The 14,880-nt window shown below is 37.1% G+C and overlaps 1 gene segment (V, D, J or C); it reads right to left on the minus strand.

Annotated features, from left to right (window-relative positions):
• Window positions 1-10,722: 10,722 nt before the first annotated feature.
• LOC125615394 lies at window positions 10,723-13,758 on the minus strand. The segment is given in 3 exon segments: window positions 10,723-10,734; window positions 13,198-13,502; window positions 13,658-13,758. Coding segments are annotated over 3 exon segments (366 nt in total).
• Window positions 13,759-14,880: the final 1,122 nt, after the last annotated feature.

Below are 14,880 nucleotides of genomic sequence, written 5' to 3' on the forward strand. Positions count from 1 at the left end.
CAGATATTTATTTTTAAAATTAAATTTAAAAAACTTTTAAAATAAGATTTATGGGATTTTTCTGGATAATATTTTTTTGTTTTGATACTGGGGATTGAACCTTTGGGGCTCAACCACTGAGCCACATCCACAGTACTTTTTTTTTCTTTTATTTGTTCTTTTTAGATACACATGACAGTGGAATGTATTTTGACGTATTGTACATATATACAACTTCCCATTCTTCTGGTTGTATATGATGTGGAATTACATTGTTGGGTATTCATATATCAACATAGGAAAGTAATGTCTGGTTCAGTCTACTATCTTTCCTATTCCCATTCCCCCTCCCTTCCCTTCATTTCCTTTTGTCCAATCCAATGAGCTTCTATTTTTCTCTACTCACCTCCTTTAAGTTAGCATCCACATATCAGAAAGAATGGTTGGCCTTTCATTTTTGGGGATTGGCTTGTTTCACTTAGCATGATAGCTTCCAGTTCCTTCATTTACTAGCAAATGCCATAATTTAATTTCTCTTTAGGGGTGATTAATATTCCATTGTGTATATGTACCACATTTTCCTTATTCATTCATCTGTTGAAAGACACCTAGGCAGGTTCCATAATTTAGCTATTATGAATCGAGCTGCTATAAATATTGATGTCACAGTATCACTATACTATTCTGATTTTAAGTCCTTTACCAAGAATTTGGATAACTGGGTTAAATGGTGGTTCCTTTCCAAGTTTTCTAAGGAATCTCCATAATGCTTTTCAGGATGGTTACAGCAATTTTCAGTCCCACCAGCAATGTATGAGTGTACTTTTCCCCACATCCTCACTAGCATTTATTGTTACTTGTATTCTTGATAAGTGGCATTCTGACTGGAGTGACAAGAAATCTCAGTGTAGCTTTAATTTGCATTTCTCTAATTGCTAGAGATGTTGTTGATCATTTTTTCATGTATTTTTTGTTGACTGACCATATTTCTTCTTTTGTGAAGTGCCTGTTTAGTTCCTTTGCCCATTTATTGATTGAGTTATTTGGTTTTTTGGTATTAAATCTTGAGTTTGGGGCAAAGATTTTCATCCTGTAGGCTCTCTCTTTATTTTATTGAATCTTTCCTTTGCTGTGAATAATTTTTTTTAGTTTGATTCCATCCCATTTGTTAATTCTTGATTTTACTTCTTGTGCTTTAGAAGTCTGTTTGGAAGTCTTGGTTCCCAAGCCAATATGATGTAATTTGGGCCTAATTTTTCTTTGGTTAGGTGTGGGGTCTCTGGTCTAATGCCTCAGTCCTTGATCCACTTTGAGTTATTTTTGAGACAGGATCTCACTAAGTTGCTGAGGCTGTCTTTGAACTTGTAATCCTTTGGCCACAGTCTCCTGAGCCTCTGGGATTACAAACCTGAGCCACCATGCCTAATTTGTATAATCCATTTTAAAATAAGTTAGTATTTATCCTAAAATTATTTTTATATTTCTCTAATTTAGTCCAAAAAATCAATAAACAACTTTCACATTTTACTAGGAGTGAATAATAAGTGTATTTAAAAGGGAAGAGACACTAGTGAAATTCTACAGGAAAAGACAAAAATACATATATCTATAATATAAACAGATAAGTGCAGGACCCTAAGAGAATGATGAAGTGAGGGTACATGATCTCAGAGACAGAAGCACTTATCTATTGGAGGCTTTGACAAAATCTTCTGAAGAAAGTGAACAATCTCTCCTCCCTCCTCTGCCTTGTTATAAGAAGAATAGACAAGAATATGGATAACTCTTGATGATGGCTTTTATGACTTTCCATTGGTTTTGATATAATGAGGAATTAATGAATATAGGAATTATTGAAAGTCATACAATACTACATATGGACCAAAGTCCCCTCTGACTTCCCCTACAATCCTGGCCCTTTCATCACTCATCACCCCAACTCTCCCTTCATCGTTCAATTTGCAGGTGAAGCTCCCAGATGTTTTACTGTAAATCGACATCATCTACAAATATGTGAAATGACAGACAATACATAGTATTCCATTAATAGTTTTTTACTTGATGCAATATGATATGTCCTGTGCATAGCTTTCTGTAACTGGTTTTATGAACTCAATAATAAATCCTGTAGATCTTATCATGTTAGCAGAGATAGGTTCTGCTGCTGCCTGGCACCACATCATGGCTTATCTAGTTTGTACGGTCCTTCCTCTGTTGACGAACACTCCAGCTGTTATTGGTTATTTGCTATGAAATATAACATGGCAGTAAACTGTGCAAGGCATTCCTCTGTATCCACATGTGGCCATTTTACTCTAGGTACAGAGACAAGGAGGAACTAAAAAGAAAAGTCCACTTGGGAGCAGGTGAAAACACCAGAGATGGGGAAGTCCAGGGACAGCATCCTGTAGGAGGAAGAGAGTGAATTCATGTTCTGATTACTGTGTGGATGGATTTTGTTTTATTGCTTTTCTTAATTTTACATTGTAGCTGTAGCTTTTCAACAAATTAGATAAACTATGAAATTACTGTCCTACACATAGCTGGCGTGTAGTTTCCACCAACCAGTCACTGAGATGATTCTAAAGATAGTAAAACAGCTAGGGAAGAAATAGGATATACAAGGAGTAAATACAGTAGAATATCACTGTGGAAAGAAAAATAATAATAATATAGGTCAAAGAAAAAGATATAGTGTTTATATGATGACATACATGTGTATTTATGTATATACATAATTTAAACATAGTTATCATAAGAACAGAAATATTCTCTACATTTTCTAAAATGTTAAAAAGTAAAAAATGGATAAGTTAAAAATTTTTCAATGGAACAGAAAACAGACTTTGAAAAACAAAAGGAAAAACCAAGAGTATACCAAGCAACTCAATCAAAATCTATCAATACACCAAAAAAGATTATCTGATTAAAATCAAAACTGAACATCTTACTACATGCTGCTTGTGAAAAGCTTAAAGTGAAATAACCAGGAAAGCAGAACATATCGAATGCAATTCTTCCTGGTGCCCCTGTGTGTGAGGACTGGAGCCACATCCTCCATCCACATCCACTAAACCCACCACACCCACGAAAGAGATGCCCTGTGAACAGGCCCCATTCTGGTGGTAGAGAAGGAGTGCAAGATGAGAACACCAACTTACTCAGCTACATCATTAGCTCCTGCAGAGGAGCAATCTGTGACCACAGGGTGAAAAAAAAAGACTAAGGGAAAAAAATAGGATTCAGACCAAAAAAAAAAAAAACAGAATTAGGGAAAGAAAAAAATACCAAGAATAATGAAAGCTATCCTTTCAGAAAAAGGGAATACGAAAAATGAGGAAATTCCATATACTAAGATAGCAGGGAAGAAAGAACCCATATCTGAATCACAGCTTTTAGATTTTTATCACTCATCCCTCCATTTCCATTATTTTACAATTTGGAATGTTTTAAGAATTATTCATTGGGTGCACCAGACATTCATACAATGTTCAATCAGGGAGGCTTCAACAAGCACTTGGATGACTATTATGCACTGAATGTGTCCCACCCAAACTGTTGAAGCTCTGACCCTTAGAACATTCAGAACATGATGTTGTATGAAGACAGGGTCTTTAAAGAAGCAAAAAATGTAAAATGAAGTCACAGATTGACTCCACAATGACTGGTGCTCTTAATAGAAGAGGAATTTGAGCACGGAGTTGTGCAACCTCAGAGGAAGAGCTCGTGAGGACTTAGTGAGAAGACATCACCTGCTGGCCAAGGAGAGAAGCCTCAGAGAAATGATCCTGCAGAAAATTTGATCTTGGACTTGCAGACTCCAGAACTGGGAGAAAATATATTTCTGTTGCTTAAAATACACAGCCTGGCAATAGTTATTTTGTTGTTGTTGTTGTTCTGGGAATTCAACCCAGGGCCTTGTGCATGTGAGGTAAGCACTCCACCAAGTGAGCTATATCCCCAACCCCTCAGCCTGGCAATTTGTTATAGCAGCCCTAGGAAACTAACAAAAGAGTAAAACTTCAATATTCTATCATATGGACAAGATCATAAAAACAATTTGAAATAGAAAATATATAAACAAACTACCTTCAACATTTTAACACTCAGCATTTTATGGCATTCATTTCCTAAATAAGAGTACTCCCTTGCCTTTAATATCCCTGTAAGAATTAGGACTGGATGATAATTATCATTAACAACTTTGAGGAAGTTTAGGAAAATGAAAGTGTTCTGTAAATGCTATAATGCTAGATTTATGTCTTTATGCATTTGTCTAAACCAGGTGATATACAACACCAAAGATCATCCCTAATGTAAACCAGGGACTTTGGGTAGCAATGATGTTGGAGTGTAGTTCACTGGTGGCATCAAGTGTTTCTCTGTGGCGGAGGGTGTTGATAAGGGAAGTCTGGATGGGGCCAGTGTGAGTATGTGAGAAAGCTCTATAACTTCCTCTCAATTTTGCTGTAGCATAAATACTCAAAAAATTTAAGCCTTTAAAAAAGGGGATGAGGGTTTCCAAACATGTGATGGGTGGAACAAATGTAGATGAGAAGAACAGAGATAATAATATTTAAAAGTGGGGAGAGGGGCTGGGATTGTGGTAGAGGTAGAGGGCTCACCTAGCATGTGCAGGCCCTGGGTTCGATCCTCAGCACCACATAAAACTAAATGACTGGAATAAAAGTAGTGTGTCCAACTACAACTAAAAAGTAAATATTTTTTTAAAGTAGGCAGATCAGGCAGAAAATGTAAATTACTTAAAATTTTAAATGAAATTCCACCTGATTCATAATTAAATGAGTTATATATACAAAAAGGAAAGAAGGAAAGTCTAAGGACAAGAAAAAGCAAAAAGTGTGATAATGCATAAGGTTTGGGAAAAACTGATACCCTACCCAATTACCACTATCAATAGTATAGGACAGTGAAACCTATTTAGGGGGCAATTTTGTGAACCACATACACAGTATTTGCCTTTTCTTGAACAATGCACTATTTCCTTATATTGAGTATCGAAAAACATATTGTTCTTCTTGAGTACTTTTGGCTTTCTTTCTTTGTGTTGTTCCTAAATTCATGAAATACATTTCCAGTTTTCTACTGGGCTTGGGAAGAGAGCATTCCTTGGTCTGCAGCCTGTGGTGGACAGCACGGGCGACGGTCACTAGTACACATTCTTACTAGGTCCTCTCTTTCCATCGGTCCCTTTCAAGTCCTCTCTCAAAACACACACACACACACACACACACACACAGCACCACCTTCTCCAATGGTCTAAGGATAACTGGTGTTTCTGACTCCTAAACCTTCCATGAAGGCACAGCACACAAGCAAGGCTCCTTGGTGGCCTCTCTCATGAAGCTTCCATCTTCACTTGATCTGTGAGACAAGTTTCTCCATGAATTTCTCACTCTCTAAGACTCTGTTGACACCACTGCCATCATCTTCTTTTCTACACTCTGAGTGTTTATGCCCTTTGGAGATTCGTCACTGCCATCTAATGGGGTTTCATGAACATATAGAATAAAAGTGTACATTTAACCTGCCACAGGCACATCAAGCTGACCCACCTGAGTCAGTCTTAGAAAGCAGTCCAGGCTATATAGCTGACCAGAGCTACTCATCCTTTAGAGAGTCAGATTTCCAATTGTGCATTTGCTCCCTCCCTTTCTTTTGAACATCAGCCTGAATCCACTATCTGATTAACCAAAAGAGATGCCCTTCCCCTGCATGAGGAAATCCCTTTCCTCTCATTGCACTGTTGCCGTGTGAGAGGTCTGTTTCTTCTCCATCCTTCTCTTTCTTTCCTTTTCTATTAGCAATTTTGGGTTGCAAGGGTGGGGTCTCTAGTTCTCCTATCACCTCTCCTTCCACATTCTGTTAGGGAGACCTTATGCAGACGCCACCTCCTCTGGCACATCTGTCTTTCTAAAAATATAACAAGCCACAGTAATGTCTACCAGGGTGACCTGGGACAACACAGGGGGTTGAGGCTTTGTCTGCAAGGATGAGCAAAGAGACCACTTCATTGTTAGGGTGGTTTTCCCTTGAAATTAATTTGGCTCTGAATGAGGAACTAACACTGTCAGCCTTTGTTTTCATTTTCACTAGTAAAGAGCTGAGTGTGGGTAATGTCCACTCCTTCTGCTGCTGCTCTGGACATTTGTATAATTTTGCATCAACCAGACATACAGGTGGTACACCCACAGATATGCTAACACCAGAATGGAACCCAGAAGCAAACATTCAGCAGCCAGGCCCCTGGTTTCTGCTCAGAGTTTGTGCTCAGTTCCCCCTGCAGTTTCTGCCACTGTGTCACCCAGAGCACAGTAGTACACAGCCGAGTCTGACTCTTGGACAGAGGCTTTCTCCAAGTGGAAGGAAGTGGTTTTTTTCTTGTATGTGGCTTCAAAACCTTTGTTGCTGCCCTTTTCATTGGACCTGGAGACTCTAAACAGAAGCTGTGGACCTTCTCCAGGATATTGCACATACCAGAACAGAGTAGGGTACCCTGTGGTTGAATAAGTGCAGTTTATAGTCAGCAAAGCCCCCTCCAATAGGATCACTTGACCTTCTGTCTGGGTCACTGAGTTTCCATGAGTCCTTCCTAGGTGGTGGAAGAAATTTGGGTCACCTTAGGATAAAGCTCTTAGATAAATTTATGGTTGAAGACTTTGCTAACATTATAGAAGTAGGAGTTCAAATTTTAAAAGACATTTTACTCACCAAGTATCAGGAACATCACCATCACTAAGCCTGGAAAAGCATCCATCTTTACAGTGTTGTTACTAAATAATGTTCTTGATTCTTAACATGAAGAATGTTGAAGTCATAGTGAAAAGATGAGCCTAATGTTGCAATTCACACTGGAAGTGAGTTAGTGTTAGGAAACTGCGCCCCCTGGTGGGCAGGGCTTGAACAGGGAAGAATGACTTCCTGGACTCCTTCCAGAAGTCAGAACTATGTCCTCACCCTGACCTCATTTATTAGCACATATTCACCTCCAGGTGGCCCTTGTAAATATAAGGAACCCCTATCATTACTTCTCAGGTATACTTTATACTGAGGACTCTACCTGACATGTAAATGCTTAAGAAGACCATTCCAAGTTGTATATATAGCCCAGAACTTATCAGTTGTCTTGTGGATTTTAATACATGCCTTCATACTCTCAGACATCAATTATGGACCAACCACAATCCACTGGAATATCATAAAAGTGTGTTGAGTTTAATGCTTTCAGCTTTTCTTTCTGTATCTGGTGTCCAAACGATATCTGGGCTTGAAATTCTTATCTCTGTATCTGAGAATCAATTCATATGTTGACTCTAGACTCAGAAGCTCCTTTATCTGAATCTGTGGAGAGAAAACTCCAGGAAACAAGGGGCCAAGCCATCATCCATGTGAAAAGTCCTTGAGGCCAGACTTGCATTGGAGTGCAGCCTTAGTCCCTGCCTGACTTGCCTACGTGGGCTTCCTGTCTTAGAACCAGTGAAACATTGAGGGAGTGGGAGGGAGGAGACTTTGATCTCAGATCATTCTTATGAATTCAGTTACTTAAATTTTGGTCTTTTTTCTGTCTAGGATTCACAATTATCACTTTTCAATGCTTCTGAAATTCAAGAGTATTTGCATGTGGATTAGATAGTATTACTTTCTCCCCTGGCAATCCTTTTATTTAAAAAGATAAAATTCCTTACAATTTGCTTTCTTTTAGAGCAGAGGAAGTATGAACTTTCTGGTAATGGTGATTTCTCAACTAAGGCCATTTATTCATTATACTTGTTCCATTTAACACATATGAATTGTGCACCTAATAAATTTTAGTCACTGCTCTGCATGCAGGGAATAGTACGGAAAAATGCAGTATCTCTCAGTAATGTCTCGACTTCTTATTACTTCCTTTTATTAAACTCAAAGCACTTTTGTGATATTTCAAAGGATTGCAGTTGGTCAATAATTGATGCCTGAGAGTATGAAGGCCTGTATTAAAATCTACGAGACAATTGACATATTCTGGACTATAGACACAACTTGGTATGGTCTTCTTAAGCATTTACGTGTCAGGTAGAGTCCTAAGTATACAGTAGATGTTAGAAGAGTGACTACTTTAGAAGATGAAGGGGACCAGGGGTTAGGGGATTGATGGTGGAATACAGGGAAAGTAAAAGGAAGAATGGCCATGATCAAAGCACAATATATTCACATATGGAATGTCACAGTGAAAAAACATTAATTTGTACAAGTAAAATAGTAATATGCATTCATAATTATAATTTCAAAGACAAAAAATAGATATCCAGGCCCAAATATTATTGAGTTCACACACCCCTTCCTCTCCACCATCATCCACCATCCTTTCTGGTCACATTGCCAGACACTGACACAGAACAATTCTAGAAATTCTGGAATATTAATTATAAATTCCCCTCTGATATATGACAAGAATACAGAATACGTTGGGATGATGTTGGATTGTAAAAATATAATGTAGCATAGATTTCAGTTTTTTAAAGTAAAACGTTTTGCACAGATGAATGGTTGTGCAACAGTGTGACTGTACTTAATACCCCTAGACTGTGCACATGAAAATGATGGAGTGGTAAGCCTTAAGTTATGCATATTTACCACGACTTCAAATAATTTTTTTTTAAATTGTAAAGATTCTTTTATTTAAAACTTCTACCCATATCTCTGCTTTCCAAGTGCAAGTATAATAAGAAGTCACGATACAGGATCAACCACCAACAACCCAATTTTAGAGCAGGAGAAATTGGGGTTGGATGTGGAAGGAGAAAATCAGGGAGAATAAAGATCTCATATTGTGGGATATTTATGGAGCACAGAAGGCCTGGGTGTGCAAAATGAGCCATGTATTGGCATCAAATGACTTTGGAGGAGAGGTGAAGAGGACAAAAGCAGAGAAAAGAGATTTGACACTCTGCCCCTTGACAAAGCTTCTCTTAGAGTCAGTAGTTATTGGTCATTTGATGGATAAGGTTGGTACCAGGCAGGTAAAGAGTGTAAAAACAGAGCTTCTTTGTGATAAAGGCTATAAAAAGATAATTAAATGGAACAAGATCTCAGGTTAAAGTTTGTCACACAGTAGGTGTTATTTAATATGACTATTTCAAATAAATAGATATATAAGTGAAAACAGTTTTTTTTAAATCATGTTGTTCTGTTAGTATACTTTCTTTTGTTTTTTAAGTTCTTAATTTAAATGTTTGCATCTCCATTCAAGAAATAATTCTTTCATCATGCTATCATTTTAGGCATTACATTAAGATTAGGCTAGCTCCATAAGATAAAATCTCATGTCTAGGTAGTACGTATATATTGAAAATTAACCAAACCTTAAAATGGAGAAAATTTTAGGTATATGACTACTATGGTATTTTTAAATAGACTTCCTTTGTATTTGGAATACTGGTAAAAATGGGCCCATTAAAAAAAACAATCAGGGAGGTGCATCCCAGGGATGCAATGTTGGTTCATCATACAGAAATCAATAAATGTAATTCATCACATCAATAGACTTAAAGATAAGAAATACTTGATTATCTCAATAGATGCAGAAAAAGCATTTTACCAAACTCAGCATCCATTCATGTTCAATACTCTAGAAAAACTAGGGGTAGTAAGAATATACCTCAACATTGTGAAAGTTATGTATACTAAACCCAAAGCCAACATCATTCTAAATGGAGAAAAATTTGAAGTATTTCCTCTAAAATTTGGAACAAGAAAGGGATGTCCTCTTGTACCACTATTATTCAACATAGACCTTGAAACCCTGGCTAAAGCAATTAGACAAAAGAAAGAAATTAAAGTGATATGAATAGAAAAATAAGAGCTCAAACTATCCCTATTTGCTGATGACATGATTCTATTTAGAAGACAAAAAAACTGTACAAAAAAAACTTCTTGAACTCATAAATGAATTCAGAAACATAGCAGGATATAAAATTAACACCTATAAATCTATTGCATTCCCATACACCAATGAGGATTCAGCTGAAAGAGAAATCAGGAAAACTACTCCATTCACAATAGCCTCAAAAAATAATAAAACACTTAGGAATAAATCTAATATAAGAGGTAAAAGACCTCTACAATGAAAACTACAGAACACTAAAGAAAGAAATTGAAGAAGACCTTAGAAAATGGAAAGATCTCCCATGCTCTCACATAGGAAGAATTAATATTGTCAAAATGGTCATACAACCAAAAGTGTTATACGCATTTAATGCAATTCTCATTAAAATTCCAATGACATTCTTAATGAAAATAGAAAACCAGTCATAAAATTCATTTGGAAAACTAAGAGGCTCAGAATACCCAAAGCAATCCTTAGCAAGAAAAGTGAGGCAGAAGGTATGCAAGACCTTAAATTATACTACAGAGCTATAGTAGCAAAAATGGCATGCCATTGGCACAAAAATTGAATTGAAGACCAATGGAACAGAATAGAAAACACAGGGACATACCCACATAAATACAGTTATCTCATACTAAACAAATGCTCCATAAACATACATTGAAGGAAAGATAGCCTCTTCAACAAATGGTGCTGGAAAAACTGGAAATTCATATGTAGTAGATTGTATATCTCACCCTGAAAAAATCTCAACCTAAAGTGGACCAAGGACCTTGGCACTAGACCAGAGACCCTGAGCTTAATAGAAGAAAAAGTAGGCTCAACTCTCCATCAAATCAGCTCAGAAACAGACTTCCTCAATAAGACTCCTAAAACACAAGAAGTAAAATCAAGAATCATTAAATGGATTGGCATCAAACTAAAAACCTTCTTCACAGTAATCCAGAACATGAAGAGAAAGCCTACAGAATGAGAGAAAATCTTTACCACATGCACCTCAAATAGAGCATTGATCTCCAACACATACACAGAACTCAAAAAATTCAACATCTAACAAGCAAATAAGCCAATCAATAAATAGGCAAAGGAACTGAACAGGCACTTCACAGAAGAAGAAATACAAATAATTTTTAAAAATGCAAAAATGTTCAACATCTCTAGCAATTAGAGAAATGCAAAGTAAAACTACACTGAGATTCTATCTCACTCCAGTCAGAATAGAAATTATCAAGAACACTAGTAACAATAAATGTTGGCAAGGATGCGGGGGACAGGGTACACTCATACATTGCTGGTAGGACTGCAAACTGGTACAACCACCACTCTGGAAAACAGTATAGAGACTCCTTAGAAAACTTGGATTGGAACCACTTTTTGACCCAGTTATCCTACTCCTCAGCTTATACCTAAAGGACTTAAAAATCAGCATACTACAGTGATGCAGCAATATCAATGTTTATAGCAGCATAATTCACAATATCTGAGCTATGGAACAAACCTAGGTACCCTGCAACAGATGAATGGATAAAGAAAATATGGTATTTATATACAATGGAATATTACTCAGCTGTAAACAAGAATGAAATTATGGTATTTGCCAGTAAAAGGATGGAACTGGAGAATATCATGCTAAGAGTAATAAGCCAGTCCCAAAAAACAAAAGGTAGAATGTTCTGTCTGATATTTGGATGTTAACCTATAACAAGGGAAGGTAAGGAGGGAAAGTATAGAAGTTCATTGGATTGCACAACGGGGAATGAAGGGAAGGGAGGGAGAAGGAGAATAGGAAAGACTTTAAAATGAAGAGAACATAACTTTCCTGTGCTCATATATGAATACATGACCAGTGTAAGTCCACATCATCTTCAACCACAAGAATGGGATCATAATTAGTTGTAATGGCATGTATGCCATGTATGTACAGTATGTCAAGTTATGCCCTATTGTCATGTATACCTAAAAGCACCAAAAAGTAATAATAAAAATTAAATTTTAAAAAAAGTCAGGGGAGAAAGTTTGAGAATACCAATTCCATAGGAGGAAATAGTAGAGCAGAAATACGGCAGAAAGAATTAAATTACAAGTAAAGTTTGTCCTTGCCAAAAAAAAAAAAGAAATATAAGAAATCTCAAAACATAATTGAAGAACATAAAAGGCTCTTTATAATTGAAAAAAATAGCTCTTCCCTGAAAAAAAAGATAATAAGTTGATATTTTATGTGCCAATAAATGTAATTCCAACATTCTGGTTTTGAAGTATTCTTTGATTTTGTATGTTTTATTTTCATTTGATTTAATGGAGGGTTATTGAATATGAAGAAATTGGGACAGATTTTAACATTTATGTTGAAAAATAACTGCAATAATTACTAAAAATTTCATGGTAAACTTTACTGCTGAGTCGTGATTTATCCTAGCATGTAATAAAATTTACTATTTTATGATATTGGAATAGAATGAAACAAATAGAAGAATAAAACTGATAAAGCAAGGAGGAACATATTATACTGAAATTGGTAATTTAGTATTTTTAAAGAATAGTGACTATTTTAGGGGAAAATAATCCCTTATCCACCTGTAAAGGGGTTTCCATCTCTGGGGTAGATCTTCCACCTATCCCTGTAAGAGCCACTAGTTACTGTGCTTTTATGAATGTGACACAGTAGACTTTCAATATGCAAATGGAGCTGTTCCATGCTAGGGTTGTTGAGAAGATGGAAGGAACTCTTAGCACAAAGTTTGTAGTATAGTAGACACTTAGACAGTCAATATGAGTAGCTTTTACTTGAGGAGAACAAACCTAAGTTCATTAAATTGTATAAAACAGCATGATTTTTCTTAAACACACACACACAGAGATTTCAAGGCCTTCCTTATTTTAAAATACACTAGAAACATAATCTTTACTCAATAAATACTTAATAGAAATTGAGTTCTGAAAATGCAACTGTTCATACAGATTTGTATTAATTTTCACAGTCATATGTTTCTGAACTACTTTAGCCAATTCTTTAAGCTAAATTTTATATCCAAATGACAAAATATTTATTGTGCTTATTCTTCTTTTTCAACCTGTGAAAAATTCTGAATCTACCTTCAATCCAGAGATTCAGGACTAGGGCTGGTTTGATTAGTGAGAACTCTGATGTGGTCTATGAACCTAGAGAGGGGTTCCTCAGAGTGAGTGTTTTCCCTCCCACCCCAGACATGAGCTGACACAGCCCTGCCCACTTCCCGTCTGAGGTGCCCACTCCCTGCCTTGGTCCCTCCAGCAGGTGGCTGTCTCAGGCAGACCCTGGGTTTTTGTGCACCTCCCTCCAACAGTCCTCTCACTGTGCCCTCTCTCAGTGCACAGAAATACACCCCTGAGTCCCCCAGCTGTGAGGCTGAGATGACAAGCTGGATGGATTTGCTTGCCTTCTGAAAATTCACTGAGTAGCGACCTTCTGTGGCATTTTGCTGGCTGTAAGAGTTCTGACAAATGAGGAAGACCATCTCCCCACTGCTGGGCTGCTTGTACCAGAGGAGACCATAACGTGTATCACTTGCATCATAGGAGCAGAGCAGGCTCACATCCTCCTTCTCCTGCACCCACATGGCTGGCTGGGCCTGAGTCACCTTCTGGGCAAAACTGGATCCTGAAGGAAAAAGGACAGAATCAGAAAGTTTAGGGACAAGTGGATGGAACAAAAATGTACATTTTTGCTCCCTGCTAACCTCCCTCCCAAGTCTCTTTAAGGCTCCTCTGTCCTTTGGTCCAGAGGAGGCCCCTTCCCATAGGAACCATCCCTACCCAGCCACATTGATGCCATGATCAGCTTCAGCAGCCTGGAAAATACCATGTTTGCCTTCTTCCTTCAGAAGAAAATTTTGGTTTCAGAACTCTGCACTGGGAGGGGAGCCTGACAGGATGAGGGAGGATCTGCTGTGCTAGGGGCTGCTGCTGCACCTGAACAGGAAACAGGCTACCTATATAATGCACTGCTGCTCCTACAGGTCTTTCAGCCCTGCTTTCTCCCCTCACACAAACTAATATGTTGGCTACCTATGATATAGTCACCAGTCAGTACACATGATTACCAAATTATATATAATCCATTCTTTACAAACTTAACTAGATAAATAACTCATTAATAAATCCTATCATCAACATGCCAACAGGTTGTCTTTTCTGGTTCTCATTTAACCAGCTTCTATATAGCCTAAAACTAAGTGACATGGTATTCTGAAATGTTCCAGAGAAAGATGCCTTTGAAACTTATAGAAAGGAGCTAAGTACTGTTTACTACCAGTTCAGCAGATAAAGTACAAGGAGCTGATCCTAATTGCTTTTAACCACTAGTATGACATCATTCATCCTAAAGTGACAAAAATCCAAAAGTAATTCACATTAAATATTTTAAGTAGACTTCTGCAGATAATGTCCATAAGCAGACAGTCCTCAGAAGATCAGTGCTGATCCAGATCCTTGAAGTACAAGCCCTGGAACAATGTAGACAGTGCCTTTGAGACTGTCAGAACACAATTCTCTAGCTGACTGGAACTACTTGATGTGATATCTCCTGTCCTATCCTTTATTTTCATATTTTAAGTAGTATTTTCTCAACTTAATGATAGAATGTTGTTATATATTTCTAATTTTTCCTACATTGTTCTTGTACTAATAAAGTAACTTGATTAGGTACAGGATTTACTTGAGGCAATGGCCACATTAGTGCTATATTTCAGGTCTATGAAGCCATTGGTAGTGAATTAAACCTAAAGAATTGTTGAATATGTCATTCAGTGGCCACTTCCAGAAAAATCTAAGTCATTACCCAGCCTCAAGAAGTATAGCCTAAGTGATTTTTGATCAATAAAATTGGACTTAAAAATAAATAAATTTTAATTAGAAATGTCTCTACTGATGAATAATGCAGATAGAGTTAGTGCAGTTAAACTTATGTAGAAAGAATGACTCACCCTAATTGTATGAGCTGACATAACACTCAACTGAAACTCTCCTTTATCAATTGT

The sequence above is a fragment of the Marmota marmota genome, unplaced genomic scaffold (assembly GCF_001458135.2).
Source record: "Marmota marmota marmota unplaced genomic scaffold, marMar, whole genome shotgun sequence".
NCBI lineage: Eukaryota > Metazoa > Chordata > Mammalia > Rodentia > Sciuridae > Marmota > Marmota marmota.